The sequence below is a fragment of the Cetorhinus maximus genome, chromosome 8 (assembly GCF_964194155.1).
Source record: "Cetorhinus maximus chromosome 8, sCetMax3.hap1.1, whole genome shotgun sequence".
Lineage (NCBI taxonomy): Eukaryota > Metazoa > Chordata > Chondrichthyes > Lamniformes > Cetorhinidae > Cetorhinus > Cetorhinus maximus.
The window spans coordinates 10,504,542-10,522,199 of NC_135886.1; the positions used below are offsets into that span (position 1 = coordinate 10,504,542).

The following is a 17,658-nucleotide window of genomic DNA, read 5'->3' on the forward strand; positions in this document are numbered from 1 at the left end:
CGGCATATGGGATTAGAAGATGCATAGGATACAAGAACAGGGAGGTTATGCTGGAACCGTATAAAATGCTGGGTTAGGCCACGGCTGGAGTACTGCGTGCAGTTTTGGTCACCACATTATAGGAAGGATGTGATTGCACTGGAGAGGGTTCAGAGGAGATTTACCAGGATGCTGCCTGGGCTGGAGGGTCTAAGCTATGAGGAAAGGTTGGATAGGCTGAGGTTATTTTCCTTTGAGCAACAAAGGTTGAGAGGAGGCTTGATAGAGGTGTATAAGACTATGAGGGGCATAGATAGAGTGGATAGGAAGGCACTCTTTCCATTAGTAGAGGGGTCAATAACCAGGGGGCATAGATTTAAGGTAAGAGGTAGAAGGCTAAGAGGGAAGCTGAGGAGAAATTGTTTCACCCAGAGGGTGGTGGGAGTCTGGAACTCACTGCCTGAAAGGGTGGTTGAGTCAGAAACTCTCATAACTTAAGAAGTATTTAGATATTCACTTACATTGCTATAGCCTCCAGGGCTGTGGGCCAAGTGCTGGAAAATGGGATTAGTGTAGTCAGATCTTTGTTGACCAGTGCGGACACGATGAGCCAAATGGCCTCCTTCTGTGCTGTAGACGTCTGAGTCTATAGGAACATTCAGCCTAGTGATATAGCGCTGATGCATCATTCAATTACATCTTAGATAATTGTTCCTCAACTCCATTTTGCTTCCATTAACCATATCTTATAATTTGTAATGGGTTGGAAGGTTATGGGGAGAGGGCGGGAAATCGGAGTCGAGGCTGAAATGAGATCAGCCACGATCGCAATGAATGGCGGGGCAGGCTCGAGGGGCTGAATTGCCTACTCTTAGTTCTTATAATCTCTCTATATTCTTACCTAACAAAAATTCACCTATCTCAGTTTTGAAAATTTCACTTGACCCACCATTGAGTTTTAGAGTGGGGAGGAATGTGAAGGGAAAGGGAGTTCCAGGTTTCCACTATGCTTTTGTGTAAAAAAACATGCTTCCTGATTTCACTCCTAAATGGCTTAGCTCTAATTTTAACAATATGCTGGATTCCCACATCAGAGGAAATAGTTTCTCTGTTGGTACCCTATTGAATCCCATTACCATTTAAGGACCTCAATTAGATTATCCCTCAACTATATAAACTCAAGAGAATATGAAGCAAGTTTTTGCAACCTGGTCTTGTAGTTTATACCTTTAAGCCCTGGAGTATCCTCCAAGGCTGCTAATATGTCTTTTGTGAGGTTTGGTGTCCAAAATTGAACGCAGTACCCTAGGTGGGGGTTTGATCAAGGTTCTATTCAATGAAACATAATTTTCTTAATTTTGCAATCCAACTGCCATCTTGAGATACAAGTCAACATTCCATTAGCGTTTTGTACCCGTGTGCTAGATTTCAGTGATCAGTGCATATGGACACCTAAATCCTTTTTCTTCTTCTTCACAGTTTATAGTCTCTCATTAAGAAAATACTCCAATTTGCTTTTCTTGGATCCAGATGCACACTTACTCTCATTCCCACTTGGATTCTCTTGGCTCTTTCCTTCTTGAACTCTCATTCTATGACTACTTAATTCCCTTTCTACACAAATAAAAATTAAAGCACAAATTTAAAATAAAACAGAACACACTACTAATTTCAGGAAACTGCTGTGAATTGCAATGTAATAGATCAGAGTGGCAAGACCTTCACCCAGACATGGTGAAAGGAAGATCAAAAGGTTTGGATGAGAACAAGACCAAGCTCAATTTGAGAGGCTCACCAGGGAAGGTGCAGCATGGAATGCTCTGCTCTTCTACTAATGAGATACAAAGCAAAACTTTTCGGGGGAGGAATCTGTAAACCTAGAGCAACTGTACCCAGAGTGCCTCTCCTTGGGAAATCAAGCTCACTATACTCAGATTAAGGATTTATTAGTGCTTACTATTTTTTATTCTTTTTAAACTTGCCATTATAGCATCACATTTCTGTTTGGCACTTCCTGAAAAATTGTTCACATGTGCCAGTAAACAAAACAAAGAAAGCTCAGTCCATGGCTTCCTCCTATTCATTATGCCGTCTACACAGCAGCAAGATATGCAGCCGCTCCCATTTTTGTGGCTCCACAGTCACTGACCTTTGTAAGCGTAATTGAAATACTTGAGGGATTTTTCTCTCTCTTGGTTAGGTGCGCTCATGTGAAAAGCCAGGAACAGGAAAAGCGGAGAACAACAACATGCATTGTATAAGGCACATTTGTTCGGTAAAGTTTTTCTGTATGGCCTTTGTTTATATTTTTATATAAAATCTCTGTATCAGTCTTGTATTATGATATAACTGGGATCTGCTACAGGGGTGCACCATCACAGCAACACTCGCATGGTTTTTATTATACCTATAGTCAAAAGAGTGGAGGAAATAACGGAACCTAGAAGATCACTTTAAAGAATGCACAGTAAATGTTTCCTCTCAACTTCACTTCCCTTGCCTGTACACCACCAGTTACTGACCTGCTCTAAGCAGAGTCAACATATCCAGAAAAGCAATGTAGAGCCATACCCATCCATTAATTCAAAATGTGTGTTGATACGTTCACTATAAAACACATTGAGAGGTGTCAGCTGTGGCTCAGTTCATAGCACCCTCGCCTTTGAATCAGAGGGTTGTGGGTTCATGTCCCACTCCTGGAAAACCAAGAACTGTGATTGTACTCAAAGAGTTGCAATCTGTGACTGTTGATAACTCGAAAGAGTATAAAACACATTGAATGGTACATGTGAGGAACTAGGTGTTAGTGGATACTGTTCTTCTAGGCTGCCATTAATGTTTATTGGAAGGTGTAGTGGACAGGATCTTACTTTATCCCTTACTGATGGTAACAAAGAGGCAGTTTCTAAATCAATGAATTTACTGTCTTTTGGCTATGGTATTGTCTATTCCCCAACCATCAGCTAGATCTACAGTTTAAAAAAAAATCAATGCAAATTTATGACAATCAACACTTGGTCACATCAGCCCTCAATGCTAATTAATTACACTGCTTTAAACACTGCATCTATTGCTTAATATTTAACTGGATGCTTTAAAACTATTTAGGGAACACAAGTCTTTAAAGCAGTCACCAAGCTACCTTGATTTACTATACTTTAAATAAGGTTGTCTGCCAAACTTAAGATGTAATTTTTCATCTTTAGTCTGAGGGTTTTGCAAAGATAAGCAGCAAGTATTTTGGTTTTTGAAAGCCTGTGACCAGACTATATTACATGTTTATTATCTACTCATGTTCTTAGAATGCATCTTTAGAAAGGCACCAACTCAAGATTTAGCGTGATCAGTGCCTTAAATCTACTTTATTACAAAATACACTTGATCAGAAGTAATACATGGGCTGAGATCTGGCATCAGTCCAAAAATGAGGGAACAGGAGTTGGTATTTTTGTGGATAATTGAATTTCTAAACTTATAGCTACTCCCACTACAATTATAGTAAAGGATGCTTTCCAGAAAGTAGCACTAGATGGTGCCTTTACAGTACATGAGATGAGACACTGCATTCCACATTTCTTCATTCTAAGTAGCCAAACCTTTTGCAGGTGTGCATCTTTATAGACAGTCCTACAACTGTAAGTAAAGTAACATGTAAACATAGAAATGATGGACAAGAAAGGACCAGTTGGTCCATCAAGCCTATACTACATTGTGAAAGAAAGACTGACTTGTGTTTATGTATCAACTTTCATGACATCAGGAGGTTACAAAGTGCTTTACAGCCAATTAAGCACTTCTGAAATGCAGTCATTGTTGCAATGCAGGAAATGCAGCAACCAATTTTTGTGCAGCAAGCTTCCACAAACAGGAATGTATTAATGGTTGGACGAGCAGTTTTAGTAAAATTGTTTGAAGGATAAATATTGGCCTCCCTTGTTCTTCATTGAAATAGTGCCACACGTTATTTTATGTCTGCTTGAGAGGAAAACCCGTGCCTTGTTTAACTTCTCATTCAAAAGATAGCACCTCCAACATTACAGTACACCCTCAATACTGCATTGTCAGCCTTCATTGTTATTCTCAAGTCCTGGAGTGGGACTTGAGCCCAGACCTTGCAACTCAAGAGATATGAGTGCGCTACCAAAGTTTAGGGTACAATGTTCAGTTTTGGTTTCCTCACATGGCAGGACAATGCTAGAGTCCTGGAAAAGGTCCAAAGAGGGTAACCAGAATGAGGCATATTCTGAAGATTGTTAGCTTATCAGGATAGCCTCAAGAGCTGCTTTATTTTTTTTTATTGATATTGAGGTGAATTGATTGTGATTTAAAAAAAAATGAAAAGGAACAGATTCTGATTGAGTGGATTGGTCATTTAAGCTAGGGAGGAATAGACAGAATAGGGACATTTTTATAAATATGAAAGCAAAGCTATGTTAGATGCCAGGAACCACTTCTTTTTACAGAAGTATCATCTACCTGCAGAATAAATTCCAAAACACAAGCAGCATGGATGCACCAGGGTCTTCAAAAGGCAGCTGGCTGAGTTCCTTAGTCAAATCACATCAAGTTAAACAAGGTTGATGAGAGCAAGCTGGAATTAATTATATCAGTTATCAGTCCTAGAGTTTGCATCATTGCCTTTGGGGATCCAAGAAGAATTTCCAGGGATCTCCACCATCACCACAAATTGCTCTTTGTCTCTTTATACGTAGACTGCACAATATTTGAACAGAATGGATTCATTTGCCTAATTGTGTCCTTTATTGCATTTGTATCGCATAAAGTTGAAGGCAAGGTCCAGTAGCTCTGTAGATGAGATACAGTAATGACCAATAGCCTAATGAAGATGCAGTGAGACAGAAACTTTCATGCTTGTACTTGGCAAGAAAACTCTCCTTTCCCCTCCAATTAGTCATACTGAATTCCTATCAATTCTGTTATGTTGTGGTGGAGTGTCTCATTTTTTTGATTCAGATGTAATCAAATGGAATTCAGAACCCCACCCATTTCATCAGCATCATTCCATCCATGCAAGATGATAGACATGCAAAATATGTATTGATGATGGAATTGTTTCACATGGTGCTTTTTTACTGAAGGTTCAAGAGACAGTGAGAGGCAGGTTCTGCCGCAATGTGGTTGCCAGGCATCGTTGTGGGGTGCTGTTTTTGGGTTTTGTCATCTGCTATCAAGTTGTTGTAGCCACTGATCATCATGGTGGCAAGCACTATCCCACAGGTAATATTGCCATTTCCCTCTGTTATTGGTTAGTATCACTCATGTGTGAAAAATCAAATGTTTAGGACCTTCATGTTACGTCTGCAAGCACCCTTGAAGCAAAGCTTTGGGTGTCCTGTTGAGTCTGCATTGGCTCCCTGCCTTACTCCATAACCTTGCACATTCTCTCTTTTCAGATAGCAATCCAATTTCCTTTTGAATACCTCAATCGAACCTGCCTCCACCACCTTCCCAGGAAGTTCATTCCAAACTCCAACTACCCTCTGGGTAAATTTTTTTTTGCTCACATCACTTTTACTCTTTTTGTCAATTATTTTGAATCTGTGCCCTATGCAGAAGAGGATGACAGAACTTGTCTTCCATTTTGCCCAAGCCAGTGGAGTTGCCTCTACTTGACGAGTGCTAGCATATTGGGAGATTTGCCTTCGGGAGGACCATCACATTTGTGATTTTGTCCTTCCATGAGATGCCGAGAATGTGCCACAAACATTGAAGATGAAAGTTGTTGTGCTTTTCTTGATAGCTGCAAATTGTCCATGCCTCACAGCCACAGGAGATGCCAAAGTCTCATAAACCAGCTTCTTGGTCCGAAAGGTCAACTTCTTGTTCTTCCATGCATGTTTCGTGAATCGGCCAAAGGTGGTAGCTGATTTCCCTATGGGCTTATCGAGTCTTGCATCAAGGGTCGATTGTCTGTCAAAATTCAGCCAATCCTGAATATTTTTCTAAGATTGTGTGCATGCATGTGCGAGAAGTGGGAAAGAGGAGTAGGGTGTTGAGCTCCAATAGCTGTTTGGTAATAAAGACCAAGACCTAGGCTGGCTTCTTCAAAGAGAGAGTTTTATTTTTTGGTGTGTAAAACTTCCCAGAGAGAACTTGCCTCACCTGTTTTTCCTTTTATACATACAAATGGATACTTCAGTTTTTAATTGATAATTAACAACTGAACTCCTTGTGAGTTAACTGTTTCCTTCCCCAACAGATTCCCCTCTTAAGAAGAAAGTAACCCTTAAGTATATATAATCACAAAAAAAATGGACCTTCTCTTCCATAACACAAATATCAATATATATATTTTTCCATTCAATAAATCCATCTTATTCCCCCTTAAAAAACACAGAAATGTCCACATGAAAATAATATTCCTTTTAGTCTTCTCAAAGGAGAAGATCCTCTTTGGAGATCTCAGGTAACTTCCAGGAGCTTGCTCCTCTTTTCATGAAGTAGTCAGATAATTGGCAGCTCCTATCAATCCATTTGATCTTGGCAATCTCCTTATTCTCTAGCATCTGTTTTAAGCTTGCAATGTCAATTCATAATCTCTTTTCGTTAACGCACTTCATAAGAGTGAACACTTTCGCAAAATGACTTATTGTCTATAAGACATTCAATAGGTGCTGTTGCTGAATACCCTTTTTCATTTAAAATTTCTGCCAGCATCTTTGATATAAAGAATGCCATATCCACTGCCTTGATAAGGGCGAGAGTCTCAGCTGACATGTACTTGTTACAATTCTTTGTATCTTTTTAGATTCCCATGTCAATGAGCAACATTTACCATTTCCACCATTTCCCCCATGAAAAACACGAAAATCTATCACATGGATTTGCATAAGATGCATCACTAAACACAGTTTCATTTTTCTAAGATCACCCAAAGGTGGGAATTTCAAAACACACTGCTCCATTTTAAATTTTGTCAATGTTTTGTTTGCTTGAATGATTTCTTCAACCTTGGGATCATTCATTTTAGTGTTCAATTCCAAAACCTCAAAACTGACATCCAGCCTCGTTTGTTTGCCTTGCCAACTGAGTTGCCCAATTAGGCTCCTGAGTTCCTCTTTTTCCATTTCAGAAGCCACTGTATCTTTTTGGGAGGGCCTACCATGACCAATTGCAATGGGATTGACATTCTCCAAGTAGGGCTGCTGATGTAAAATGATCCGCTCTGCCTGATTTCCAGTCCAATGTATTTAAATACACCAGAAGCTTAACTTCCAATTTCGAACATTGTTCTGAGCCCATTAATGACAACTGTTTCAAATTCGCTACTATCTTTCCACAAAAAATCGTCTACACGCATCATAAAGATGCCTGCAAGTTTCCTTCCATGGTGCCAATAAAACATTGCCAGGTCTGCTTCCAACTGAAGACAGCCCAACTTTAACAAAACTGACCTCGCTGAGAAATACCAAACCCTGGAGACATCATTTAAACCATATACGCATTTAACTTCCAGAGTGTCCCTTCCACGTTTGGTGCTTCTTTCAGTGGACGGAGAAAAACTTCCCTTTGAAGTTGATGTCCCTGCAAAAAAGCAGCTTTAATATCAATGGACTTACATTCCCAAGCATTTGTAGCTAACAGAGCTAATAAGATCTTCAGAATAACTTATCTTGCCGTAGATGAATCTACTCCTGATCACCCAATTTTTCTTCAAACCCTCGTACCACTAGCCTGGCTTTAGCTTTATAAGTCCCATCAGGGAGCACCTTTTCTGTACATATCCATTAATGAGATAGAGCCAGCTGTCCCTTACTGGCACCTGTGTATATCCCAAATTCTTTACAACTATGTAGTTCTTACTGTTTGGCTTCCTTTATTAATTTATTGCCTAATTTGTTTGAAGCTACAAAGACTTCTCGATCACATGGGTGCTTCTGCTCCTTGTAGCATTACCAGTCTGTGCCATATTCCTTGACCTTGTTAAGCTACACCCTCTATCATGCCTCACACCCCACTTCACTAAAGCAGGAACAACATCGCTATCGTATGTCAACTTGCCAGAACTTGCTAAGCTTCAATCCCTTTGCTGATGCACTTAAGGGTGATGAACTCCTCCCTTCTGGGACTGAGGACTACATACACATAAGGTATATATTTAAGGTATTTATAGATGTTCTTTCAACAGTTCGCGATCTCTTCCTACACTCCCACTCCATGTCCGAACAGATACTACGTTTCCGTGACATCAATTTTTGAACTTCATGTTCCCAATCCACAGGTCTAACCTCCTGTCCTTTATCTTGTACATTTAACCAATTTTTATATTTTCCAGTGGCCTTCCCTGCTTTACCTACAATCGTCACATCCCCCCATTGACTGGCCCCTTCTGGCAAGTATGTAACTTTAGTGCTAGCTTTTGGTAGTTGTCTTCTAGGACAAATTGCCTCACATTGTTCATCCGAATTACTGATACCCTTCTTCAGATCTTCAGATACCCTGTCAACTTCAGCAACCTGGTCCTCACAATCATGCAGCATATGGTAATGAGAAGTACATGGTTCCTCATCCCTTCCTACAACCCTTTCCAGACCTGCAAATTTGTAATCCGTGCTAACTAACCTTGATGAATACACCTGAATAGTCTGGTTTCCATGCTGTAAAAGGACTGTTTTACCATCTTTACCTATAACCTTTCCTGGGCCTTTCCACTCGTTAAGTCCTTTTCTTTTAAAGTATACCATGTCTCCCTGATTAAAAATAGTTTCCAAATGGTTGTACAGTGTATCTTAGAGCTCGCCAAATTCTCTCTGAAACTTAGGTTTTAAGGGACGCTCTTCTACACGCGTGTAGTGCCTTTAAATGCTCAGAAAAGGTAGAGCTAATCGCAGTTCCCTCCCAAGCTAGGAGATGATCACTCGGGACTGAAGGAATTTTTGGATTTCTGACAAAAAACAACCGATATGGACTATTGCCCCCAACTATCTGCAGTGAATTCTTGGCATGGCCCATGTTAAAGCCGATGCTAATTGACAGCTCGGTCTACCTGCTAAAGTCTTACGAAGCATTTCACCTATCACCACGCAATTCCTTTCACACACACAGTTACTAAAAGGGCTTTCTGCTGCTGTATTCATAACTATTATATTCATGTTTTCTCACATATCCTGAAACTCTGTTAGCAACACCCCCCCCTCCCCCGCACCATTATCAATGAGAAATTTTACCAGTGGTCCCAATCCGGTCCCTATCCACTTTTCCATAACCAGATCCACAATTATTTTCTTTTCTTTAATGAATATGATTGTTGACTGGCTAAACCTTGTTGCCAAATCTACAAAATAAAAATGTTCCTTTTCTTTATCCCACACCTTTAAATCCAACGTCATAACTTCATTGAAATCCCTCGCTAAGGGCAGGCTCACTATCGGCCATGATAATGTACTTCTGTATTTCTTATATATATCACATCTAGCGTTTATCTCCTCTATAAGTTTAGTGTACTCTCCATCCTTTATTCCTGCATCCCTTAGCAAATTTTTTAATCTTTGGGAGAGGGGTGGGCAAACCACCAATGCAATTTTAACACAATTGGCTTTTTGTCCTGCAAATTCTTATACCCTGATGCGAATAGCACTTCTTTAATTTCCTTAGTAGAAAAATTAGGTTTCATTAAAGGAATTCGGTAGTGCCCAGATTGGAAAACCTGTGGATTTACAATTTATACAAATACAATGGCCATGTCATTTTCCACGTCCAACTTCATTTCCACTTTCTCCATCGATGGTCTGCTCAACCGTAACGGTATTTCGCTGGACTGTGCTGATGAAGTGATCGACTCCAGCTATCTTCCAGGGAATCACTACCCTTTTTAAAGATCTTAGGGTATTATCATCTCCAAATCTGGCTCCAAGACTGGCTTCTTCAAACAGAGTTTTGTTTTTTGGTGCATAAAACTCCTCAGAGAGAACTTGCCTCACCTGTTTCCCCTCTTGCTCTTTTGACTAAACCAATTAAACTAAATTAACATAAGGGCAAATTTTAAAAAGCAGCCCCTTAAAGGGGTACTGCAAAGAGAAAAACTCTTAAAAGGAAACTTACAAACGTCAAATTAAAATGTGATTAAAAGGGTCAATAAAACACTCCAGTCCACACAGTGCCCATCGGGCATGGAAGACCTCAATTGCATGTCTCTCCAAGGGCATTCGGCCGCGAAATTAGCCGTGGAAGAGAGGCAAACAGTCAGGACAGTCGGGCCAGACGGCCCCCACGATTGCCCGCTGCCTGCACCTGCACCTGTTGATGGCCAACTTGGCCAGGCCCAGGAGCAGGTTCACAAGGAGGTCCTCTTCCCTCCCCACGTCCCCTCTGCACTGGGTGGTTTTCCCTTTTATACATCAAAATGGATACTTAGGTTGTTAACTGATAATCAGCAATTGAACTCCTTGTAAGTTAACTGTTTCCTTCCCTAACATATGGATGGGAGCACAAGAGTGAAATACCTTCTTCACAGTTTAGTTTGAAAAAATAAACCATCTGTAAATAGAAATTCCAAATGGTCACAGTTTCACGGTTAGTTGTTGAATGGTCCTGTCACTCAGGATTGACATTCAGATCGGCTTCCGACTTAACTCAGTGACAGGTTCCTGATGACACTCCAGCAATCAAATAGTTATCAAGTTATTCACATATAACATGGTTTCTTTTAAAGAAAAGTTGAGTAATTTTCTTTTATAGTCTTCATTTCTTCGAGAGTAAAATTTGTTTTCAAAGGGAGATTTTTTTTTAAGCTCCGCTTTCTCAGGATATTCCAGGCTAACATTACTGCTCTGAAGCAGGTAGGTACCAGGAGCTTTGAAACTGCAAAACTGGGGCAATTTCCTTCCCTGTGGGGGACATCAGTGGCTTTTGCTTGGCATCTCCTTATGAATGAAACTACAAAGCAGCAGCAGATTTTGGACTAAGTGCCAGTAATGGAGAGAGAGAGAAAAAAAATTAGTTGCTGAACCACAGAAGTGGACTACAATGTAGACATTACGTCATAAAAATAGTCTAGAAAACTCATCACGTATGTGATTTCTGTGTTGTAATCTCTATTGCGCAATCTGTCTAGACAGCTCAATAGACGTGTGGCCATTATTAGAACATAATCATTCACTAAACAGAAGCTACATGACATGACATATATAGTGGCAAGTAGATGGTGAGACACAGAAGAGATGAATCTGACCACAAGGCTATAGCACTTCAATATGTTAAGAGTTGTGCAAGTAGATTGGAATAAACAGAGATGAGGTTTGTACATTTTCAAGGTATTTCATGCAATGGAGCACACGCAGTGAGCATTTACAGGGTTTCACTATATTCCAGTTACAAAGAATTCCCAGGAACATCACAATTGTTGGTGTGAATGCTTTTGCCCAAATTCAGACAGAACCTTGAATACTAACTTGCAAAAGTATTTTATGTTTTGATGAGATATTTATAAATACAAATGGCTTCCCATGGTGCTTCTCACAAGTCGGTTGGAGGAAGCAGCTTTTTAAGGGCGGAAACACTATACCATGTAATGTACTAATATTTTATTCTGCTGGCAGTGTGAAAGAAGCTACCATTTATGGGAAATGTAGCCTATAGAGCACAAAGCTTCATTCATAAATTTAAAATATTGGATCAAAAAGGAGAAATATAAAAAGATGTCTGGAATTCAGTGTCACAACAGTTGCTTTGTAAGACTGCATTAACATACTAAGGAATTTTTACAGATAATCTGATGATACTGTTTGTATCTAGACTGGAAGAACCTTTATTTCCTTTCTCTACGTTGTCATGACATGTTCACTTGTTAGAAATGCAGGAATGGATTGAGAAGAGCGCAGAGAGTGCTTTTTGATGGTGTGTCATCATTCAGGAGAACCGTGATGAAATCGCAATTAATGTTTTTTGCTGAAAAAAAGACATGTCTAAGTTTTTCGTCCTGCACTCGTCAGGGCACTCACAAGAATACCAATATAAGGGGGAAAACAACAATTGATACTGTATGTGAAGAGAGTGCTGATTGGTTGGCAAGTGGCATTGCCATGGAGAATGTACCACTGTTGGTGACTGACAGTTAACTGCCAAGCATTGTTTAACATTTAAACCAGGCAGCTTGACCCTGATTGGTCAAGAAATTGCCCTGAGGAATGAGTCAGCGAACGGCTGTCACTTATTTTGTTTAGCTGAAACAGGCACAATGTACATACATGTTCTTCTGTCTGCAAAGAACAGGGACCTATGTATTAATATACGTCGCTTCCAGTATGCGCAAATGTGCCATATTGCGTGCCTGACTACAATCTTAAACAATGGTTGGCAGCTGTCAGTCACCATCTCCATAGCAACACCACTTGCCAACCAAACACCACTTGCTTCATGTACAGTGTCAATTGTTGTTTTCCCCATTATACAGGCATTCTTGTGAGTGTCTTGATGAGTGCAAGACGAAAAGCTTAGACATGTCTCTTTTTTTCCAAGCAATACTCAACTTCTGTACTACCAAACAGCTAAATGATTATTTTGATCATTCATGGAATTGTTGCTGGCAAGGTCAACATTTAATGCACATCTCCAATTGTCCTTGAGAAGAGCATTGTTTCACAGCACACAGCAATGATCAAATAACTGGGGGATTTTATAGTTGGTGAAAGGCATAATAACCTCATTATTAACTGCAGATATAAGGTCAGAGTGGAATTGGGGAATAAAATACCAAAATCAAATGTAGAATCCCTCAAAAAAAAAGGGGAAATCCTTGTATTCTACAAAAATGTTGCCTAAACCAAAGCCTTTATAATGAAGAATCTTAATGATTTTTACAGGTAGAGTAAAAAAAAATTAAACATAGCCACTCTAACTGATACCTTCTGTTAACAGGATCCAAGCCGGTTGGTGAAACACAAACCAAGACACAGAACTTTTCTTTATTGACAGTGAGTTTATTGATTTGTTCATCTCACAGTTTGCCTCCCACACATCGAGTGTCCCAGCTATCCCCTATTTATACGTGCTCAAAGACAATTAATAGCCATCACCTGTTTCCCTTAACCTGAACAATGTAAATGACATTAAAAGACCTCAACTATGTAATGGATAAGACATTGACATCTTTTCCTTATACTAAAGCAACATTGCAATCATTTCCTGGGCTATGTGGCTCCTCTTAACCACCACTGAAATTTTAAGAGAATAGGGCAGAAAATTACATTTCAGAAACTTTGCAAAAATACCAACTGATGTATAAGCTGTTATACGATAGCAAGTGAAAACAGATTTAAAACTAACAATAGATTGTACCATCACAATTCTATTTACATAAGATTAAAGCCAGAGTAAAGCTAGTATGGACCTAATTCTCCACAAAACACCAACATGTTGAATTGAATTAGCAAAGTTTTTTATGGATTAAAATTATATTTCAATCCAGATTGATATATATTTAATGTGTAACCAATGTAAATATTATGAAGAAAGTAACTAGGTTTAAACTAAAGCAAGCTATTCTCTCAAGTCGAATTTTGGAAGTGGATTCTTTACATTTAATGTGTTTAGAATTAGTAAACAGATGGGAAACATTGTGTGCCTGGATCAGGGGTTCTATATTATAAGAATCAACATAAAAGGCATTTGTGTATCAATATTGTGGAATGTTTTGGAATTCTATACTTGGGTCAAAAGTTACCCTTGGATCACGCATTTCGCTCATCTGGAGACAAGTCTAATTTAAGAGCAAACAGAGTCAACTCAAGACTCAGTACTAACAGAGACACAAAGCAAGTGCTTGGGCTTGCCAAGTCCCACCTTCCTTGGATGGATATTGAGAGCCCATGATAAATTGGTGTCTTTATTAATAACCAGTATTAAAAACAGATTTCAACTACTAATGGAAGTTAGAATCTAAAACGTTAACTAAATTCACGTGTATGATGTCTGATCTGTTTTTAGGCTACCTTTCAGTTTGAAAACTATAATAAGTAAAAGCAAAAATTTGTAGTTACAAAAAAGCCATAGTATTTCAAAGATCAACATAATTTCAGACTAGGCTGCCACAGATTGCTTCTATCAATATTTTATTCTTGGCCTCAGATTTTCCTTAATAAGTGCATAACTTGCAATCGGAATGTTCCACTAATGCACAGAAAAATTATGCAGCACAGGAGACCATTCAACCCATCGTACTTGTGCCAGTTTTTTGCACGAACTATCCAATTAGTCCCATTCCCCTGCTCTTTCACCATAACTCTGCAAATTTTTCCTTTGCAAGTATACATCCAACTCTCTTTTGAAACTAATAAATTTGCCCCTATCACCTTTTCAGGCATTGCATTCTAGATCATCATAATGCTTTGCATATAATAAATTCAAACCTCCCCCTCTGGCTCTTTTGTTAATTATTATTTAAAAAAAAAATCAAACAAATTAGACAAATGACCAGATTCCAAGTGCTTACTTGCAATTCAGAAACCAGCCTTGGGGAAGCGCGAGACCATTGCCCAGTGGGACCCAACTAATTTCCCTATGAGGAAAGTGCTGTGTTCCACTGCGCAATCCTACAAGTTAAATCACAGTTGTTAGAACACAAGCAGTACAGACGCTTTAGGGAGACAGTACAATATACTCTTTTTAATTAAGTTATGTAATTTAAATTAGCTGCTAATTAGATTTTTAAAAAAAAACTTAGCACTAATTAGTCATACTACTCCACTATTTATAGTGTTTTATTCAAAATATTGGATAATTTGATTTTCCTCGTGCAAAAAAATTACTAAAATCACCAGGAGTGAAATGTATGGCTGCGAACAGTGCAATTTTGAAGAAACCAGGATTTGTGCATAGTGCTATTTGAAATCAACATACTGAGTACATTAAGCAGAGGTAACAAGTCACTAACCCATCATCACTTTGCTGTCTTTTTAGTTTTCTTTGAAGCCTGCTCCTACTATACACTATAAACAAATGAAGTGCAAGTAGGCAGCCAAAACTGCTCTCAGGCTTCTTTGAATGGTACTCTATGCGCTTCAATGGGCAGAACGGTCCCCTTGTCCGTAATGTGGTCAACACCAGCAATTCACTATACAGCAATGGTCAATCCAAACCAATAACAGTGCTATGTGTTACCTCTAATGTTTCACTCCACAGAATGCAAAGATCATCAGGAAACCAATACTAACAAACTGGAGACCCAGTTCCCTCACACGCTCTTCAGGAGTTAATTGCAAACATAGCATTGATGCCCGCTTGAGAGCAGGTCAGCTACCTATCATGTTGGTTCATTGCAGTAGAAGTGAAGAAATAGAAGGCAATAAGAAATCTTCAATTTTTCAGCAATGAGAAAGTAAACTTGCAATGTGATGATGGGTTAAAAACAAAGGGTGTATTCTTCGTGCATTGATTGTTAATTAGCCAACATCCAGAACAGAAGCAATTGTATGATTCATTAAGCTTAGTTTTAGCAAGAAACCTCCTTCTCCAAGCAGAAAATTGGAAACTGCATAATGGTGAATTTGAATATTGCTGAAAAGAGACACATGTCTAAGCTTTTCATCTTGCACGCATCAGGACACTCAAGAATACTGATTATTCCCCTTATACAGGTATTCTTGCAGGTGTCCTGATGAGTGCATGACAAAAAGCTTAGACATGTCTCTTTTTTCAGCAATACTCAAGTTCTGTACTACCAAACAACTAACGGTGAATTTCTAATGCAATATAAACTTTGCATAGCACTGAGGATAAATGAATTTAAAATGAATAGTTTAGTGAATTCCTCAAATGTCAGCAAGTGTGTAAGCATTTGCCTTTAAAAAATACAATATTTTATAACTAAATCAACTGTTGCAAGCTGATGACTCAACATGAAGTGTTGCATTATTTGCAACTGGAAGACATCAGCAACAAGACAAATTTACAAAACACCTTTAATGTAGAAAAAGATTTGTAGGCACTTCACAGAAGTGTAATTAGAAATAAATGGATGCAGAGCTAAAGGAGGGGTAACCAAAGGCTTGGTAAGAGATGGATTTTGAGAAAGTAATTATAAAAGTGGAGAGGGAAGTAGAGGTGGACAGCCTCGCACGGTGAGGTGAGGGGTGATGATGCACAAAAGACCAGAATCCGAGGAGCTGCGAGAAAGGGATGGGTGAGGCCATGAAAGGAATTCAGCAAGGGGATGAGCATTTTAAAACTGGAGGTGTTGGGGGGAACCGACTTCTTGGAATTGTCTTCAGCCAAGGAGAGATGATGGATAAGCAGGATTTGGTTTTGAAAAGAATACGAGCAGCAGAATTTTGGATGAGTTGATGTTTATGGAGGTGGATGAAAGGCTTGCCAAGAGAGCATCTGCAATATTTGAGTCCAGAGGTCAACAAGGGCATGGCTGAGGGCATCGTCAGCAAATAATCTGATATTGCGGCAGGAAGTGAAGTTATGGAGGTGGAAACAGGCAGCCAGGTTGGAATAGGACATTGAAGTCTCAAATAATCTGGTTCAGCCTGAGGCAATGGCCAGGGAGGAGAATTTAATTGATGGCTAGACTATGAACCTTGTGGCCAGGGCTGAAGATGACAGCTGCTTTAGTCATCTCAAAGGAAATTACGGATCAGCCAAAACCCACTGTGGACTTTAGGAACTTTACAATCACACCCCTAGTATATTTTTCTCAGAGTGGTAGAGTATAAAGGGAATGCACATCATGTCTGAATTCATATGGGAGCAAATACAGGATACAAATGGAGAAATTGAGATGGTCACATGTGTCAAAAGGTTGTGGTCATCTGGTTTTGTTTCCTGCACAGGAAACCTCTCCCAGAGCCCAATAACAGCTCACGTTTAAAGAGAATTATAATAACCTACTGCAGGAATCTCATTTTGACCCAAATCTACGAAAATAGTGATTTTCATCACTTTTAGCCAAATGTGTAATCATGAACTACAAATGCTACTGTAGTCTTGGCATAACACAGGAAGTAGACCTACTTGATCATAACAGAAACTATGAACCAAAAATCATGCATCATACAATATGACTGCACATCAAGAAGAATTACTACAAATTTAAAGAGCAAAGACCTCTGCCAAGCTTACTGAACACAACCTTGAGAGTTAGAGCAGATACTGTGTGCAGTTAAAAACCACTGCTTTGCTAACATAACAGAAACTGAACGTTTTTTTACTCATGTACAAATTAAAATTGCAAAATTTCACAGCCGAGTCTCAGAATTGTTACAGCCCAGGAAGAGGCCATTCGGCCCATCATGACTGCAACCACTCTCCGAATGAGAAATTCCCTTAGTGCCAGTTTCCCCCCTCCTCCTCGCAGCCCTGTACGTTCTCTCTTTTCAGATAACAGTCTAATTCCCTTTTGCATGATTCGATTGAACCTACTTCCATCCTTACTCTCAGGCAGTGAATCCCACTAGCAGAGACCAGTGCCCCCTCGTTCTCGATCCTTTCATGACTGGGAACAGTTTCTCCTGATCGACTCTGTCCAGGTCCCTTGTGATTTTGAATACCTCTATCAAATCTCCTATTAGCCTTCTTTTCTTCCAATTTAGGAATATTTTGTTTCTGTGGCGTGTTCAATATCAACATCAGTTCAGTTGATCAAAACCGCATTTAGCAAAACAAAAGCATTAAGCACAAATGTGACTGAACTGACAGATCAAGGATGATTTTGATGTT

At 39.3% G+C, this 17,658-nt stretch overlaps 1 protein-coding gene across 4 annotated transcripts in view; it reads right to left on the reverse strand.

Annotated features, from left to right (window-relative positions):
• cttnbp2nlb (CTTNBP2 N-terminal like b) overlaps positions 1-17,658 on the reverse strand; it is a 78,174-nt gene that overhangs the window by 35,264 nt on the left and 25,252 nt on the right. Inside the window, exon 3 of one of the 4 annotated variants that reach the window (XM_078546419.1) lies at positions 10,787-10,900. The exons of the other annotated variants lie outside the window; for them this stretch is intronic. Coding sequence (XP_078402545.1) covers positions 10,787-10,900 — 114 coding nt within the window. The remainder of the gene's footprint in view (positions 1-10,786; positions 10,901-17,658) is intronic. 4 annotated transcript variants of the gene reach the window in all.